The 13624-nt window shown below is 40.1% G+C and overlaps 1 protein-coding gene across 1 annotated transcript in view; it reads left to right on the top strand.

Annotated features, from left to right (window-relative positions):
* FNDC3B (fibronectin type III domain containing 3B) overlaps positions 1 to 13624 on the top strand; it is a 208998-nt gene that overhangs the window by 108629 nt on the left and 86745 nt on the right. Inside the window, exons 5-6 of the mRNA XM_074912198.1 lie at positions 957 to 1200; positions 3622 to 3918. Coding sequence (XP_074768299.1) covers positions 957 to 1200; positions 3622 to 3918 — 541 coding nt within the window. The remainder of the gene's footprint in view (positions 1 to 956; positions 1201 to 3621; positions 3919 to 13624) is intronic.

Genomic DNA, 13624 nt, shown 5'->3' with positions numbered 1-13624 from the left:
AAAAAACTATGTTTTTAACAGCCTGTTTGTTGTATGAAACTAAATTATGCTTCCTTCATGCTTTTCTACCTTATGTACATCACGTACAGAATCAAAGGGATAGTAATTGTTCTTAAGCAGTTGTATTTTTAAGTTCCAGAGATGGCAGAAGTTTTTTTGAATAAGCTTCAAGAAAAGCTTGGCTCCTAAGCCTGGACTGAAATTTGGCTGGTTAAGTGTTCTCCAGAAATATATCTCTGGAAAAATTATAAGCTGATGAACTTTTTTTTCAGCCTAAGCACATTTCCACTTTCCTACATCTGTTTTTACATGCTTTGGCTGTGGCATTTGGGGCCAAGTTATGCATATTCCAGAGTTGATTTGTGTGGATGTATAGACCAACTCTGTAGCAGAAAAAACCCTTCTGCCCTATGATTTGTCTTGAACAGATACCTGTTGTGAACAGAGTAATTCTGTTGAAAACGTGTGTCAACACAACAGGTTCCTGCAGAACCCATGTCTGCACACATGCAGCTTCTCCATTACAGCAGTGCCAGCTAATTTCCAAGCGTTACTAACTTTGGACTCACTCAGAGTGCTGTCAAAATCGGTGGTAGAAATTTTATGGGCAGAATGTAAGGTTGGTCCCAACGAGTACTCTTATTTTGATGCTTTGCTTTCTTTTTTCAATTGTTTTACTCCTTAAATACAGGTTATTTATTTTGTCTCTTACCCACATAGTTATCACTAGCAGCAGTAAGGCTCCCAGTGATTAGTGTAGCTATCTGAGTCTCTAAGAAAAGCCACATCACCACTATGATTACTTCTGCTGGTATTCATTTTAGAAATGTGTTTATGAATAAACCTAAGGACCAACCGTTTTCTAACAGGAGAACAAACTGTAAACAGTGCTGGTCTAAAAATATGTTTGGTTCAGATGCTGCATAACGTGTTTGTTTCCCTGCCTCCCCTTCCAGGTGATAGAAGACAACACCGGCGTTCGGAGGGTGGTGGTTACCCCTCAGTCTCCGGAGTGTTACCCTCCTAGCTATCCTTCGGCCATCTCTCCAACCCATCACTTACCTCCATACCTGACGCACCATCCCCATTTTATTCACAACTCTCATACAGCTTTTTACCCTCCTGTCACTGGACCTGGGGACATGCCACCACAGTTTTTCCCACAGCACCATCTTCCCCCAACAATATATGGAGAACAAGGTGAGCTGGAAGGAAGTTACTGGTGTTTCACACCTGTGTTCAGCAAGTTTGAAGGGCTGGTGAAACCAAGAGTAGAAATGAATTGGAGAACTTGTAGAGTGGCTTCATCTGCATGGATAGAGCCGCCTCCTTTAACGTCTAGAGCAGGGGGTTATAGCCATCCAGCGTGCAGCAACACAGGGTAATCTTATGTTGCAACACTAGGTTGCAGAAACAAAACCAATTTTAACTTAATTTGTAAATACGGTGGGGAAAAAAATGTCTCCTCTCATGTTCCAGACTAGGGATGTGAGTCATGCCGGTTGCTCTTGCTGTGTCACGATGCAGCATTGTACAGAAAACCAAGAGACTAAATGTGTCAGTCCCAGCTTGGGAATGAGGATGGATACGGAGGGCTGAGTTCGAGCATGGGTTGCTACACTAATTTCCACTGGGAGAAACTGATACCGCTTCCTGTTGGCCATAATGTGCTTTCTGCCCCCCAGCTGTGGTTTTCCAAGACATAACAGGCATTTTGTGTTTGTTATTCTAGTGGAGACTGTGCAGTAAGCCACTGAAGAGCATTGTCCGATACCAAAGGGTAGCATGGCAACCCTAATCAGGCCATGAGTAAATAATTGCAAGAAAAGAAGTGAAAGGGGCATATTTCTGCCTGAACTATGCACTGTTGTGTCTCTGCCACCCTGGAGATAAGTCTTTGTGTAATCTGGAAGAGGGCGTTAACCAAAGAAGTAATTGGCAAAGCTACTTGGGATGTTTAACATGGAAATCAGTTCAGGATTCATGTTTTTACATTACTGCTGAACTACCTGGATTTAAGACCTTTTCTAAAGAATGTGTGTGAGCCATATCGCCGGAAGTGAGGTTCTGCTGGAGTGGGAAGGAAGGGGCAGAGAGGGAGAGGTGTCTGTTGATGCTACCTCTTGAAGTTTCTGTTGACCAACAGACCTTGTTTTCTAGTGGGAAGTGGACCTTTACAGCTGACATTTCACTTCATTGTAAGTGGGGGAGAGGAAGTGAGAAGCTCAGGAAACCAGCAGAACAGTGTAGCTAACCAGATAGAGAGGAGAGAGACTTTCCCCTTGGAAAGGGAACAGGACAGGTTGTCAGATTGCTGTGCAAAGTGAACATAAAACTGCTAATTAAGTAGATGTTGAATATTTCTGTAGCCTGGAGATACCAATAAGCCAATTCAACTTTAAAAATAATTTAAAAAAAATTAAAAAAATCCTTGGTTGCTTTACTGGGATGAACTATACCTGTAACACTGAAATAGTGGTAAATATTGTACTCAGGAGTATTAATCCACTATTTCCCATTTGCTGTACGATGGTACTTAAAACAAGTACTTAGGATGTACTTAAAACAAGAATTGCATTTATTTGTAGCATGCTGGTTTTAGGCAGCTAATTGCTGTGAGAATACAGATAGGGTCATGTAGCTAGATAAGGGAGATGAAGGCTAAGATGCACTGAAATAACAAAGAAAAAATCTGGCTAGTTGAAACAACTTGGAAGAGTATAATACAGTATACAAACAGGGCTTCACACGGCCGGACGGCATGCTTGTTTGCTTCACTCAGAAGTTTGTATGATAACTTCTGAATTGATGTAGAAAGAAATGAAGAATATATCAATTGTTATTTTACTAACAAGCAAAACGGTTATTTTGGGCATTAATTTGTTCAGGCTTCAGACTCGTAGTGCAAAAAGGAGGATTGAACTACAGAGAAAAGCAGAAAGTATTCTTATTTCTGCAAGCTGACCTGCCTTACGTTGGAGACAGTCATTCTTAGAGGGAGGATGTGGGGGTTGTATTTAATTAAGCGTATCTGAAGTGAATGTATGATATTTTTCAAGGGTTTTTTAGATAGTTTTACTTACCCAAAGCTTCCACTTCATGCTGCACTTCTCTTCTTAGGCAGGCACAGTTGACACCATTGTAAAGTCTATTTATACGGGGAAATTAAATTGCATGAAATCAATGATGGCAGCTTGAAGCCAGGGCATCTCAGTTTATTCTGTCCAGTCAGGCCCTGGGGAAGAAACTGCTGAATTGCTATGAATTTATGAAGGCTTTTTCCTAAATATCAGTCTTCCTGGATTTTTGCTTGAAATCTGTGTCCTCAAAAGATGAAGACTGAAAACAAGGGGAAAAACTATTATGATAATTGCTGTATTTTACAGACTTGTTCAGAGTTATGAAATCCTATCAGCAAAGGAGCACACTTAAAACAATAAAATCATCAGTCCAGCAGAAGAGATTTCTTAAGGAAAAAAAAAAAATTTTTTTTTTAAATGTAAAATCTGTCTCCAGAAAAATCTAGTCTTTTCATTTGGAGATGGTCAGGAATTTGGTTTTCTGAAAAAATTTGGTGATTTTGTTGTTCTTAGTTAACATGGGTGAATTCTTTTGTTTCAGAAATCATACCACTATATGGGATGTCCAGCTATATTACCAGGGAAGATCAGTACAGCAAACCACAGCACAAAAAACTCAAAGACAGGCAGATTGATCGCCAAAACCGACTGAATAGTCCTCCTTCATCCATCTACAAAAGCCATATAGGCAGCTGCACAACTGTATATAATGGTTATGCAAAGAGCCACAATGGAGCAAGCAGTGGAGGCGGTGGTGGCGGCGGGGGGGCTCCACCAGTAAAGAAACCAGAGCGCAGAGCAAGAAGCAGCCCAAAGTCCAACGAACAAGACCCACATGGTAAAGACAGTTTTATTTATTTTTAATTCCTTTTTATTGCACCTTTCTGGCTTATGACTGCCTGTATATGGATCTAGTAACTATGCCAAAAAACACTACCACCCACACATAAAGACAGTGTTAATACAGTGTGAACTTAAATATAAATGTTGAGCTAGCTATACTATATTTGTGTTGTAAGATGAACCGGTTGCCTCTCCATCTTTCATGACTACTGCCTGGTAGATGCAGCGTCATTCTCTTTTTATCTGTTGGGAACAGAAATGCATTTTATAGGCAGGTTTTTGGTATTACTTTGCTTTTCATAACAGACATCTTGGCACTTCACAAAAATCCTTAAGGACGATTGAGCTCTAATCAAAACCTGACTACTAGGTATCACTACTTTGCATCTCCTAGGTAAATGTAGTAAACATCAGAAAATTGAGAGATGATTGCTGAAAAAACAAGTTTGTTTATGTCAAAGTTTAGTGGAAGTATGATTAGCTGAAACAGAATCAATTTGAGAAGAAATTGCTTAGACTTAGCCGTTGGAATTAGTGGTCAGATAAATCTGTCTACTTTTGAAATAATTTTCTTCACCATTTTCAGAGGCTTATCACTTAAAAATTGGAAACCTTACAATAAAACATTAGGTTATTCATCTAGTCCAATCTTATTTATACCAAGCCATTCTGCACATAGCTGGTTCTACCTAAATGTAGCTCAGTAAGTTGTTATAATCCATAATACGTTTCAGTCTTTCTCTTCTCTGGCTGTCTCTTTGTTGACTGCTGGCTGAACGAACTTTTATGTAGTAAGCAAGTTTATACCCAGCATGTCTAGGATATTTATAATGTAGTGTGCTTTGAAATCTCTTGTGTGAATTTCTACATACAACATAGGTTTTCCATTATCTGTATGTTGTGTATCTTTATTTGGCTGTGTACTTTTCACTTTTGAGACATAACTGAAATAAATACTCAGAAAAAGTAACTTAATTGATAGCCAAAAGGGAAAAAAACTGCTGCTGGCATGGTAAGGAGTGAGGATTTGCAGCTGTGCTTTAGGGTCTTTAGAACTGGCAAGGAGCTGTATCAGGGAATGCTTTAATCCAAGAAAATGAATCCCTGCATTAGACTTCCTAATTATTTCTTGTCAATCAGCTTATTTGACCTTTAATATTCTTAATTATGTTAAGCTTTTTTTTAAACTGTAGTCTGTGCTGGAATACATAAGGTATTTGGAAGCACCTGTGTGAAAGACCTGGAATAAACTATATTATGCAGTTTAGCTGTTAAGACTATAGTTTCAGTGGCTACTGAGTCAGCCTGGATGATTGCTTTTAACATAATTTAGATTTAATTTTAAATCATTTAGTTTAAGGGTTTCCTGCAAGCCTGGTGTGTGTCTAATTTTCTCTCTTGGAGTAGTCTGCAGCGCTCCAGCTGAAGATCATGAACACTCAAAATGCCAAGAAAATCAGTGAAGTCAGGGCTATGTAGCGTCCAGTCCATCAGCCAGAGAGTGCCTTTAAACTGGGAACTGCAAATGAAGAAGTCTTCACCCAAACCATGAAAAAGTCCATAACAGAGGACCGTGCAAATAAGCATCAGTTGTCCCACCCTCTTGATAAATCCAATTCACTGGTGTTTTAAAATTAGCTTCTGCATCTGTTCCTGGAGAAGGCAGCTCAGGAGTCACTGTCAGACTGCTCCATGGCAAAGTCCGTGGCCAAAGCAGGAATAGGAGAAATTTTTTCATCTTAAAAGAAAAAAAAACCCACTGTGAACTCAAATGTGAGCTTTTTCACATCAAAATCTATTGTTACGTTCATACATGTATACCTATATGCAAATTTCTGCAGAAAAGTTGTCAGAGAGGTTTTGTAATGGCTCTCACCTAACAGAGCCCTAAAATAAGTTCCCACTTGATATTTATAAGCTTCTAATCATATCTTCAGGTTTATATTTACCTTCTCTCTTTCTTCTTGAATTATTTGGGGATTTATTTATTGATACCTGACTAACATGACCACACACATAATTGGGTTAACAGTTAAAAGCAATCTGGGAACAGCTGATAATTTAGATTCATGTTGCTAAGATGACAGTTTGTTAAGAATAGCCAAGAAAAAGAGTGTGTCAGAAGCAACATGCAGCAAAACCATCTAAACTTAACACGTTTTGTAGATGTGTATCAGTTCAAGCCTGTTAATAGTTAAAAATTTGATGGTTCTGTATGGCTGCTTCCAAAATTACAGAATAGCCTGGAAAAGCTATAAAATATGTATATATATATAAAAAATGCATAGAGAATAAGAGTCTTTATTTAGAAAACCACTTAACCAAAAAACTCTTAAGAGGCAAGGAGGAATGTATGAAATTAGAGTAAAACTTAGAGCGAGGTGAAGGAGAACTGGAACTGGTGGGTTCATTTGTGTGAATTTCTTAAAGAAGATTGTAATGTCTTTTATAGCATATTATTTTATATCTGGTTGGGGAGGCGGGTGTGTTTGTGAAGTGGTAGCTGGCATGCTTATTTTGGGTGTTTGGATGTCAGAGCAATCCAGTGAGCCAGCTCCTGGCAAGCTGCTGTCACCGCGTCAGTCATGCTGGCTGCCAGGGAGCGGGGCTTCAGGGGCCCTGTACGCAGCTGGAGCTGACACTTCCCCAGCCTAAATCCTGCTTGCCTCAGAAAAGTACATCGTACTGCAGCGTGACATAGTAATTCCCTTCCTCAGGGACTGGGCTTTTTGGAAGCAAAGCGTTGCAAGCTGCCTGGGCACTGGGAGCGTGGCGAGGAGGTGGCTGGGGGCAGGCGGCATCTCACCTTGGAAAGGCAGTTGGAGTTTTAATCGATAGAGGAATGGGATTTGCATGATGGCGTTAGTGACAGGGAAGTGGAAGATGGGCATTGCTTTTCTTGGGTCTGTTAGCCCTGTGTTTAAGAAAATGCTCATCCTCTCCCTTGTTTCTCAGTAGTAATTTCTTGGAGGGGTGAGTTCCTCCTTACTGGGCACCTCCAAGCAATCTTTGCTGCGACTGCACTGAGGTTATCGCAGCGAACTGTAAGCGTAATATTGAAGAAAATGTCGTGTACAATGCAAGGACAACTCTACTTTTTTTTTTTCCCTGAAAAGGAATGACGTAAATCACAGAACATGAGATATTTAAGTTAATGTACTTTGCCATCCAAATATACACTCATTGCATGTATTACACCCATGATATTTAAGCTCAAGAAAGATTCTGTCATGTGTCAGTAACTTACTGCTTCTTTCCAATAGTAAAATAACCAGAGGTTTTCCAAAAAGTTGATTGAGCACTGGTAGAAGACATGGGGTGATAGCATTGTCAGTAGTACTAAAATTCAGTAAGTAAATGACTCCGGAGTACTTTTGGTTCAATCTCCTCTTCCATTGTGGATCCAGCATGTGCTCCTCCATGCTTCTGTGTTCTGTTTAGCATGATGGTGCATTAAAAATATGTTGGTGCTTCTATTATGTACCTTTGTCCCAGCCTGGCCCTATAACATAAGATCAGGACCTCTTTTTAGTAAGGAAATTACCGTTTCAGATTGGCAGTTTAAGTGCAATTCCTCTGGCATTTTCCATTGACAGCATTGTGCCTTATGTTGGGAGGTGCACTTGGAAATAAAGACTTCTAGTTACGCTGGGTGCTGGAAATATGCCATTTTAAGGCAAAAAGAGGAAATTAATGGCTTATTGTTCAAAAAGCTAGCAACCATTCTAAGCATTTGTTGTGGTAGGATGGCTGGTATCTTGTACAGGCGGAAGACTTGGAGGTATGATGTAGGGATTCTGATTTAAAATCCATACAGTAGGTTTTCTGGAGAGCTGTTTTTAAAACTGAATGGGAGAGGAGGGAGCAAGGTTGGGTTTTTGTGTTGTGGTTTTTTGTTTTTTTTTTTTAAAGGAGCCTTGCCATGTAAGATCTGTAAGCGGAAATCCTGTTCCATTCATGCTGTCCTTTATGAATTTCAGTCTGAGTCACTTCCTTCTCATGCACTCAGTGGTTCACTTCTTGGTCATGTAGTGATCTGGTCATTTGGGATGTTTTGTGTGTGACTGCAAGCACTGTGGGAACATAAGCAGTTTTGAGCATTCTTGCAGTGCTTTTGCCTATTTGCTAATAAAACATTTTTTTCCCTTCAAATCAGATAAAGTCTTGGGTTGTTTTTTTTTTTAATCCATATTGAAATCTGAAGGACCTAAGATACCCGTTTTGAAGTGTTTTAGTTTTGGCTAGGAGTAGAAAGCAGGAGATGGATTGTTAGGTACATCCTGTCGAGAAGCTGGGTGGGTGCTGGGAACTGGGTGCCAGAATAAACAGACCTAACCTGGGCAGGGAGGCAGCTCTTGCGGGGGTCGCATGCACCTTTATGTAAGCGTTCCATAAAGAATATTTTTTGTGGAGATTTGAGGAGATTTGATCTGCTGGGTCATAGCAGGGGCCCAGTGGTCTGTCTTCAGCACTGGCAATGGAGATGCCGCTGGAGGAGAGCCTGCAAGCCCAGCCCTCCCCTGGCTACCGGTCCCTGCTCATCGCTCAGCATCCAGACCAGCTGGGCACGACAGAGAGTTTAGTCCCTTTGGTTCTCACTTGTCACCTGTGAACTTGTCTAACTCTTTTTGGAACTTGCTGATGTCATTTGCTTCTTCCTGAGCTGCCCAGAGCGGTGGCCAAATGCTGACTCGATGTCCACTTTACTTCTCTGAGCAGCTGGTTTCTTGCAGATGGAGTTAGCATGCTTTACATGTGAAGAAGGGATAAAAAAAAAGAAAAGATTGGGTTTATTTAGTAGTTCAAAGAGTTGTTGTAGACTACACATAGATCATAAACTGTTGTAGTATCACATAAACTATGTGTACAACCAGCTTAAAAACTCAAAAGATGTTGCTTTCCTATCATTGAGGTTTTGCAAATCTGATCTTGTGCACTGAAGCAGCTTCAGGTACTCCCAAAGGTAAAAACTGCTTCCTTAGGTGCTTCATATTCCTGCATGCATTGCTTATGGACAGTTCTCAGGAGATGTGTCTAGCTCTGTGCTCATTTCTTTGAGCTGAATGTGTCAGGAAAACATGGAAAACAGCTTTATTGAGAAAACTTTCTAAGCATGGTGATTTTACTTTGCATTTTAGAAGCACTGAACTCAGCAAAACAGAAGTTCTGAGATGAAGTAAAGGTGGCTGGTATGGCTCGCCTGAGCTGATGCTAGCAAGAACTAGTACCAGCAAGTATCCCTGAGCTGTGTGGGGAATGCCCTGCAAGCTGTTAGTACGTGATGCAGAGGGGATGACGACGTATGGAAAAACAGAGCTGACACTTTCTTGATACAACCCTACCCTGTCCTCTCGCTCTCTTCTTTGTAACATTTATTTAGGAAAAGTGGGGTTTTTTTTCTGGTTTTGTTTTTCAATTGTATCAAGTTTTTTTGAATCCAGAGCTTGTGAATTAAAGGGAAATTGAGGGAGCTGTGATTCAATGCAGACAGGAACCAGTCAAAGTTCCTCTGCTTACTCATTGTAAATCCTGTCAATTCTCTTCTATTTTGGTCCCAAATCTGTTCTGCAAGATTATTGGGCCATATATGTATCTTTACCTGTATATCCTGTAGATTTAAAAGTTTAAAAGTAGTTTCATCACTTTTGGTCCATGTAAGCAGAGAAGCCGAGAAATACTATGGCAGTATTTCTAACTTTTATGTTCTTTTAGCCAGGAACTGCTGATTTGGCACACACTTACAAAGATTTTTGTTATACCAATGTGGAAATATTCTGCAGACAAAATTTGCCATAAATAGTTCTTCTGCTGACATACAAAATACCTCTATGTAAGTGCAGCTTCTCTGGCTTCCCTAACTGTATTTGCTTCTACAAAGTCGTATTTAACAAGATTGTCTCCTGAAGACAACCTGTCAGAACTGACACAGTGATTTTATTAGTAACGTGGAAAAAAACACTCTGAAGACTAAAATACATCTGTCAGGCTATGTGAATTTTAGTATTATACCAAGTAATGAAATGTGAATTTTGTTAATATTTACTGGAAACAGAGACATATTGAATCGTGTGAGTATAGATCAGCATCACATATGAAATCTGAATAGTATTACTGTTCCTACCGCATTTTTTTAATAGTTTTAGGAAATAATACTACTTTATTGAATTGTTAAGACATATCTAATAAGATATACATGTTGTGTGTTGTGTGCATGCTGTTTTGATTTAAGTTTTAATAAGTGAGAGGAAATAGGATGCATTAATTCGGACACTAGTCTGAACTTGAGAAACCACAATTAATCTGTGACAGCAGGGAATTTCCAGTGTGATATTCTCATGCACCAACCTTAACTCGCACATCATGACCGAGCTTGTGGTTTTGTTTGTTTCTGTTTGGAAATATGCCTACTTCTTAAACATTCTTTATCTTTTGTATTTTCTCTAAAATATTAAGCTGTGAAATTGTTCGTCCTGGCAGAAAACAAAATTGTTACGAGTTTCAGATCCTTCTGATGTTAACATGTTGAGTGTACTAGAGTCAACTCCATTAGCTGGGCCACACAGATTGTTTACCAAAGACTGTTTTGCCTAATAGTCACACAAAATAACTACTTAAGCAAACTCTCTATAGACTGATGAATATATTAGAAACATATTGATATTGTGCAGAGTTCAAGCAAAGTACATTCCCAAGTTCATGTCAATCTGTATGCATGCAAGAATTTATCCAGATCAGGCTTAATTTATGTGTTTTCAAAAGGATTGCTAAGATGTATACCCAGCATCACCGAGAAAGACACTGTGCTGAGGGAAAGAAACAAATCTCTGTTTTGTCTGCTGTCTTGAAACTTAACTTGCATTGTGGGGCTTTGATGGAGAAGGGTAAAAGCTAAACATCACAAAGAGACCAGTGGTACTGAAAAGCAAGTGTGTGCCCAGTGCTAACGTACTCCCTCCCTCAGCCGTCAGGTTAGTTCCTTCCAGAGCATCTTGGCCAGCTCTTTCCCAGAAGTCCACTGTGCGCAAAATCATTTCCAGGAATTTGCACGTCTATGAAAGTTTGTCTGCATGTGAAATATTGGGAGCGTGGAGATATTTTCCTGCTGTATCCATACTGCAGGAACAAAACCAAGGTTTACAAGCAGCCTGGGTGCCGTGGCTGAACTACCTTCTTTCACACCACAGTGCTTCATTCTGGCAGAAGGCCCTTTTGTGCTTCATTAGCAGAGCCCTGCAAACTGGGGGGGCTGGGGCAGGGAAAGATGAAATATTCACACTCTATTTTTGTGCACTTATCTTGGAAGACTAAAGAACCAACTTCATAACTTAGGCACCAGAAGTTCTTGATAAGAGATTCACTTCATCAACTAAACAGTAGCATGGCCTCTTAGTTTGATTGCACAGTATTCTCCCATCTTCGGTCTCAGCTACTTTTAAAGGCAAAGATAAATGTGTCAAACTTGGTTTCGTGCAGACTTTTTGTAACTGGAAGCACAAACAAAATGTCAAGGTAGCTGTGGATACACGTCATCTGGTGTGATTATAACCTGCTCTCCTGGGCACCCACAGCTCTGAGGCATAAATGGGACAGAATGGGTGACCACAATTCTGGTTACCTTTTCAGTCTCATCACAGCAGCTCAGACAAAATAAAACTGATTTGAAAACCTGATCTTTTAAGTGTGCTAGCTGCCTAGAAACACAGTTGCAAGTCCACCTGGGAAAGTATAAGGCAAATCTACTAAAGACTGGAGAAATCTGGGTCCAGGGCTCTCATTTGACCTACTGGTGACTTAAAAACCCTTTTGATCGTGACTAGAGTTTTTCCCCAAGGCTGGTTTTCGCAATCCTGATCAACCCCTGTAGACTCTTATATTCATCTTCTCATCTGCTTTCATCCCTCCCTTGTCTCATATTGCCAGCAGCATCTCCTTGGCAGGGGGAGCTGGATAAGCTATCTGCTCCATGATTTATCAGGAAGTTGGTGCTGAATGACGTAAGGCACAATCTCTTCCCCCAGAGGATCTTCATGTTATCTCAAGAATTCGCAGCTTCTGCTGCAACTGACAGTCAAATCCAGAAGACTGAAATCTGAGTCTTTTCCCTTAGAGTTTACGTAATTTATAGATATCCAACCAACAGAAAAAAGCCATACCAAGCACATTTTCATCCTGCTTCAGTGCTCAGTGGTTAAATCCCCGTGCTGGAGAGAAGAGTTGCACAAAGGTCTCAGCTTCAGAGCAAGATAAACAGTGTGTTCTCACCAGTTAAGAGGAGATAACATGGACCACCGACAAAGGAAGGGAACCATCTTTCCCTTTTTTGGCAATGTCTGGGATGTTGAGCCAGAAGGGAGAGGGTATTTATAGGGGAGAGGTAGAATGTTTCCTCCCTCTGGAGTATAAAAAATAAACCACTTTAATAATTTAATGAACAACCCTTATATATGTACCCAGATGTTCTGAACAATGTCCGTTTGTATATTCATCTGGATTTGCAAAGGCGGTGAAATGAAATTGCATGTCCTGCTGAACTTAATGGGATTTGTTTACCTAAATTTCTTAGGCTGTACTTCAAAATCCATTAGCTAGTTTTCCTTTTCTGAGGAAGGCTGGAATTTGATTTCAAAAGTTTTCGTGACCTTCAGTATATTTTCTTGGGTGGGGGGAACTTTTCCTTTTAGAAATGCAGGGTAATGCTTTGAGTATTTCAGTTAACAGAAGGGATGGACACTGTTCTAAAACGAAGCAGCCATTTCACTTTTCCTCAAGGTTTATTACAGAAGATTTTGTCCTGAAGCTTGCATTTGGTTTTTTGTTTATTTTTTTTTCTGTAAGGAGCTGTGCTTAGAAGCAGCTGCTTTGATTTACCATGATTCATGTGACTTTTGCCTGAATTTCATCTCCACAATGAAATCCAGATCGAGTTGAAATTCCTGTAACTTTGTTGAAGCTTTCCCAGCAAGCTGTAATCAGGTGGATATTTCTGTAAAATTTTAAATATTTGGAAAGATTCTCAGTGGTGAAACTGGTTGTGCAGATACCTGAGATTGTATATTGCCCTTGTCCCGTACAGGACTGCTAATTGCACGGGCGGTTCTTCCAGCTCACTAGTAGTTAATTAGTACAGACATGATAGATCAGGGTTTTTAAACACTCTTGAGTGCACTCTTCACATCACAGGCATGGCAGGGCACCGAGAACATCACGTCAGCCTTTTCACATTGTGGGAATTTAGCACCTGATCTTTATTAAACGTTCTGTTTAATATAATTCTAGCTCACATAGTCATAGTTCCTCATTCAGACTTGACTGCAAAACAAATTAGGCTGGGATTAGTTGAGCAAGTTGATTGTCATCTGTCACAAGGAAGATAACTTATTTCTGTTCTGCTGTCGATCTGTAGGCATTTGGGTTGATTTAAAGAGGGGAGTGGAAGCTCTTAGTCTTCCCCACCTCTGATCTGTAGTGCCTGGGCTGAGTGGAAAGAAAAAAAAGTTTTTTTCCTGGATTACTGCGATCTCCCCCATCACTCATTGCAATCAGATTATTTCATAGTTTTCATCTGGAAAAAGAGGTCAATAATTTACATTGGTAACAGAAAAACTAGGCTGGGGTTCATTCAAAAAATACCATGACTCTGCAGACATTCACTAGGTTGACAGTGAAAAATCCCAGTGCAGGCTCCATGAAAAATCTTTGTA

This window comes from Athene noctua, chromosome 8, assembly GCF_965140245.1.
Source record: "Athene noctua chromosome 8, bAthNoc1.hap1.1, whole genome shotgun sequence".
Taxonomy (NCBI): Eukaryota; Metazoa; Chordata; class Aves; order Strigiformes; family Strigidae; genus Athene; species Athene noctua.
The sequence above is the reverse complement of the archived record's forward strand: the minus strand, read 5'-3'. Positions and strand labels throughout refer to the sequence as shown.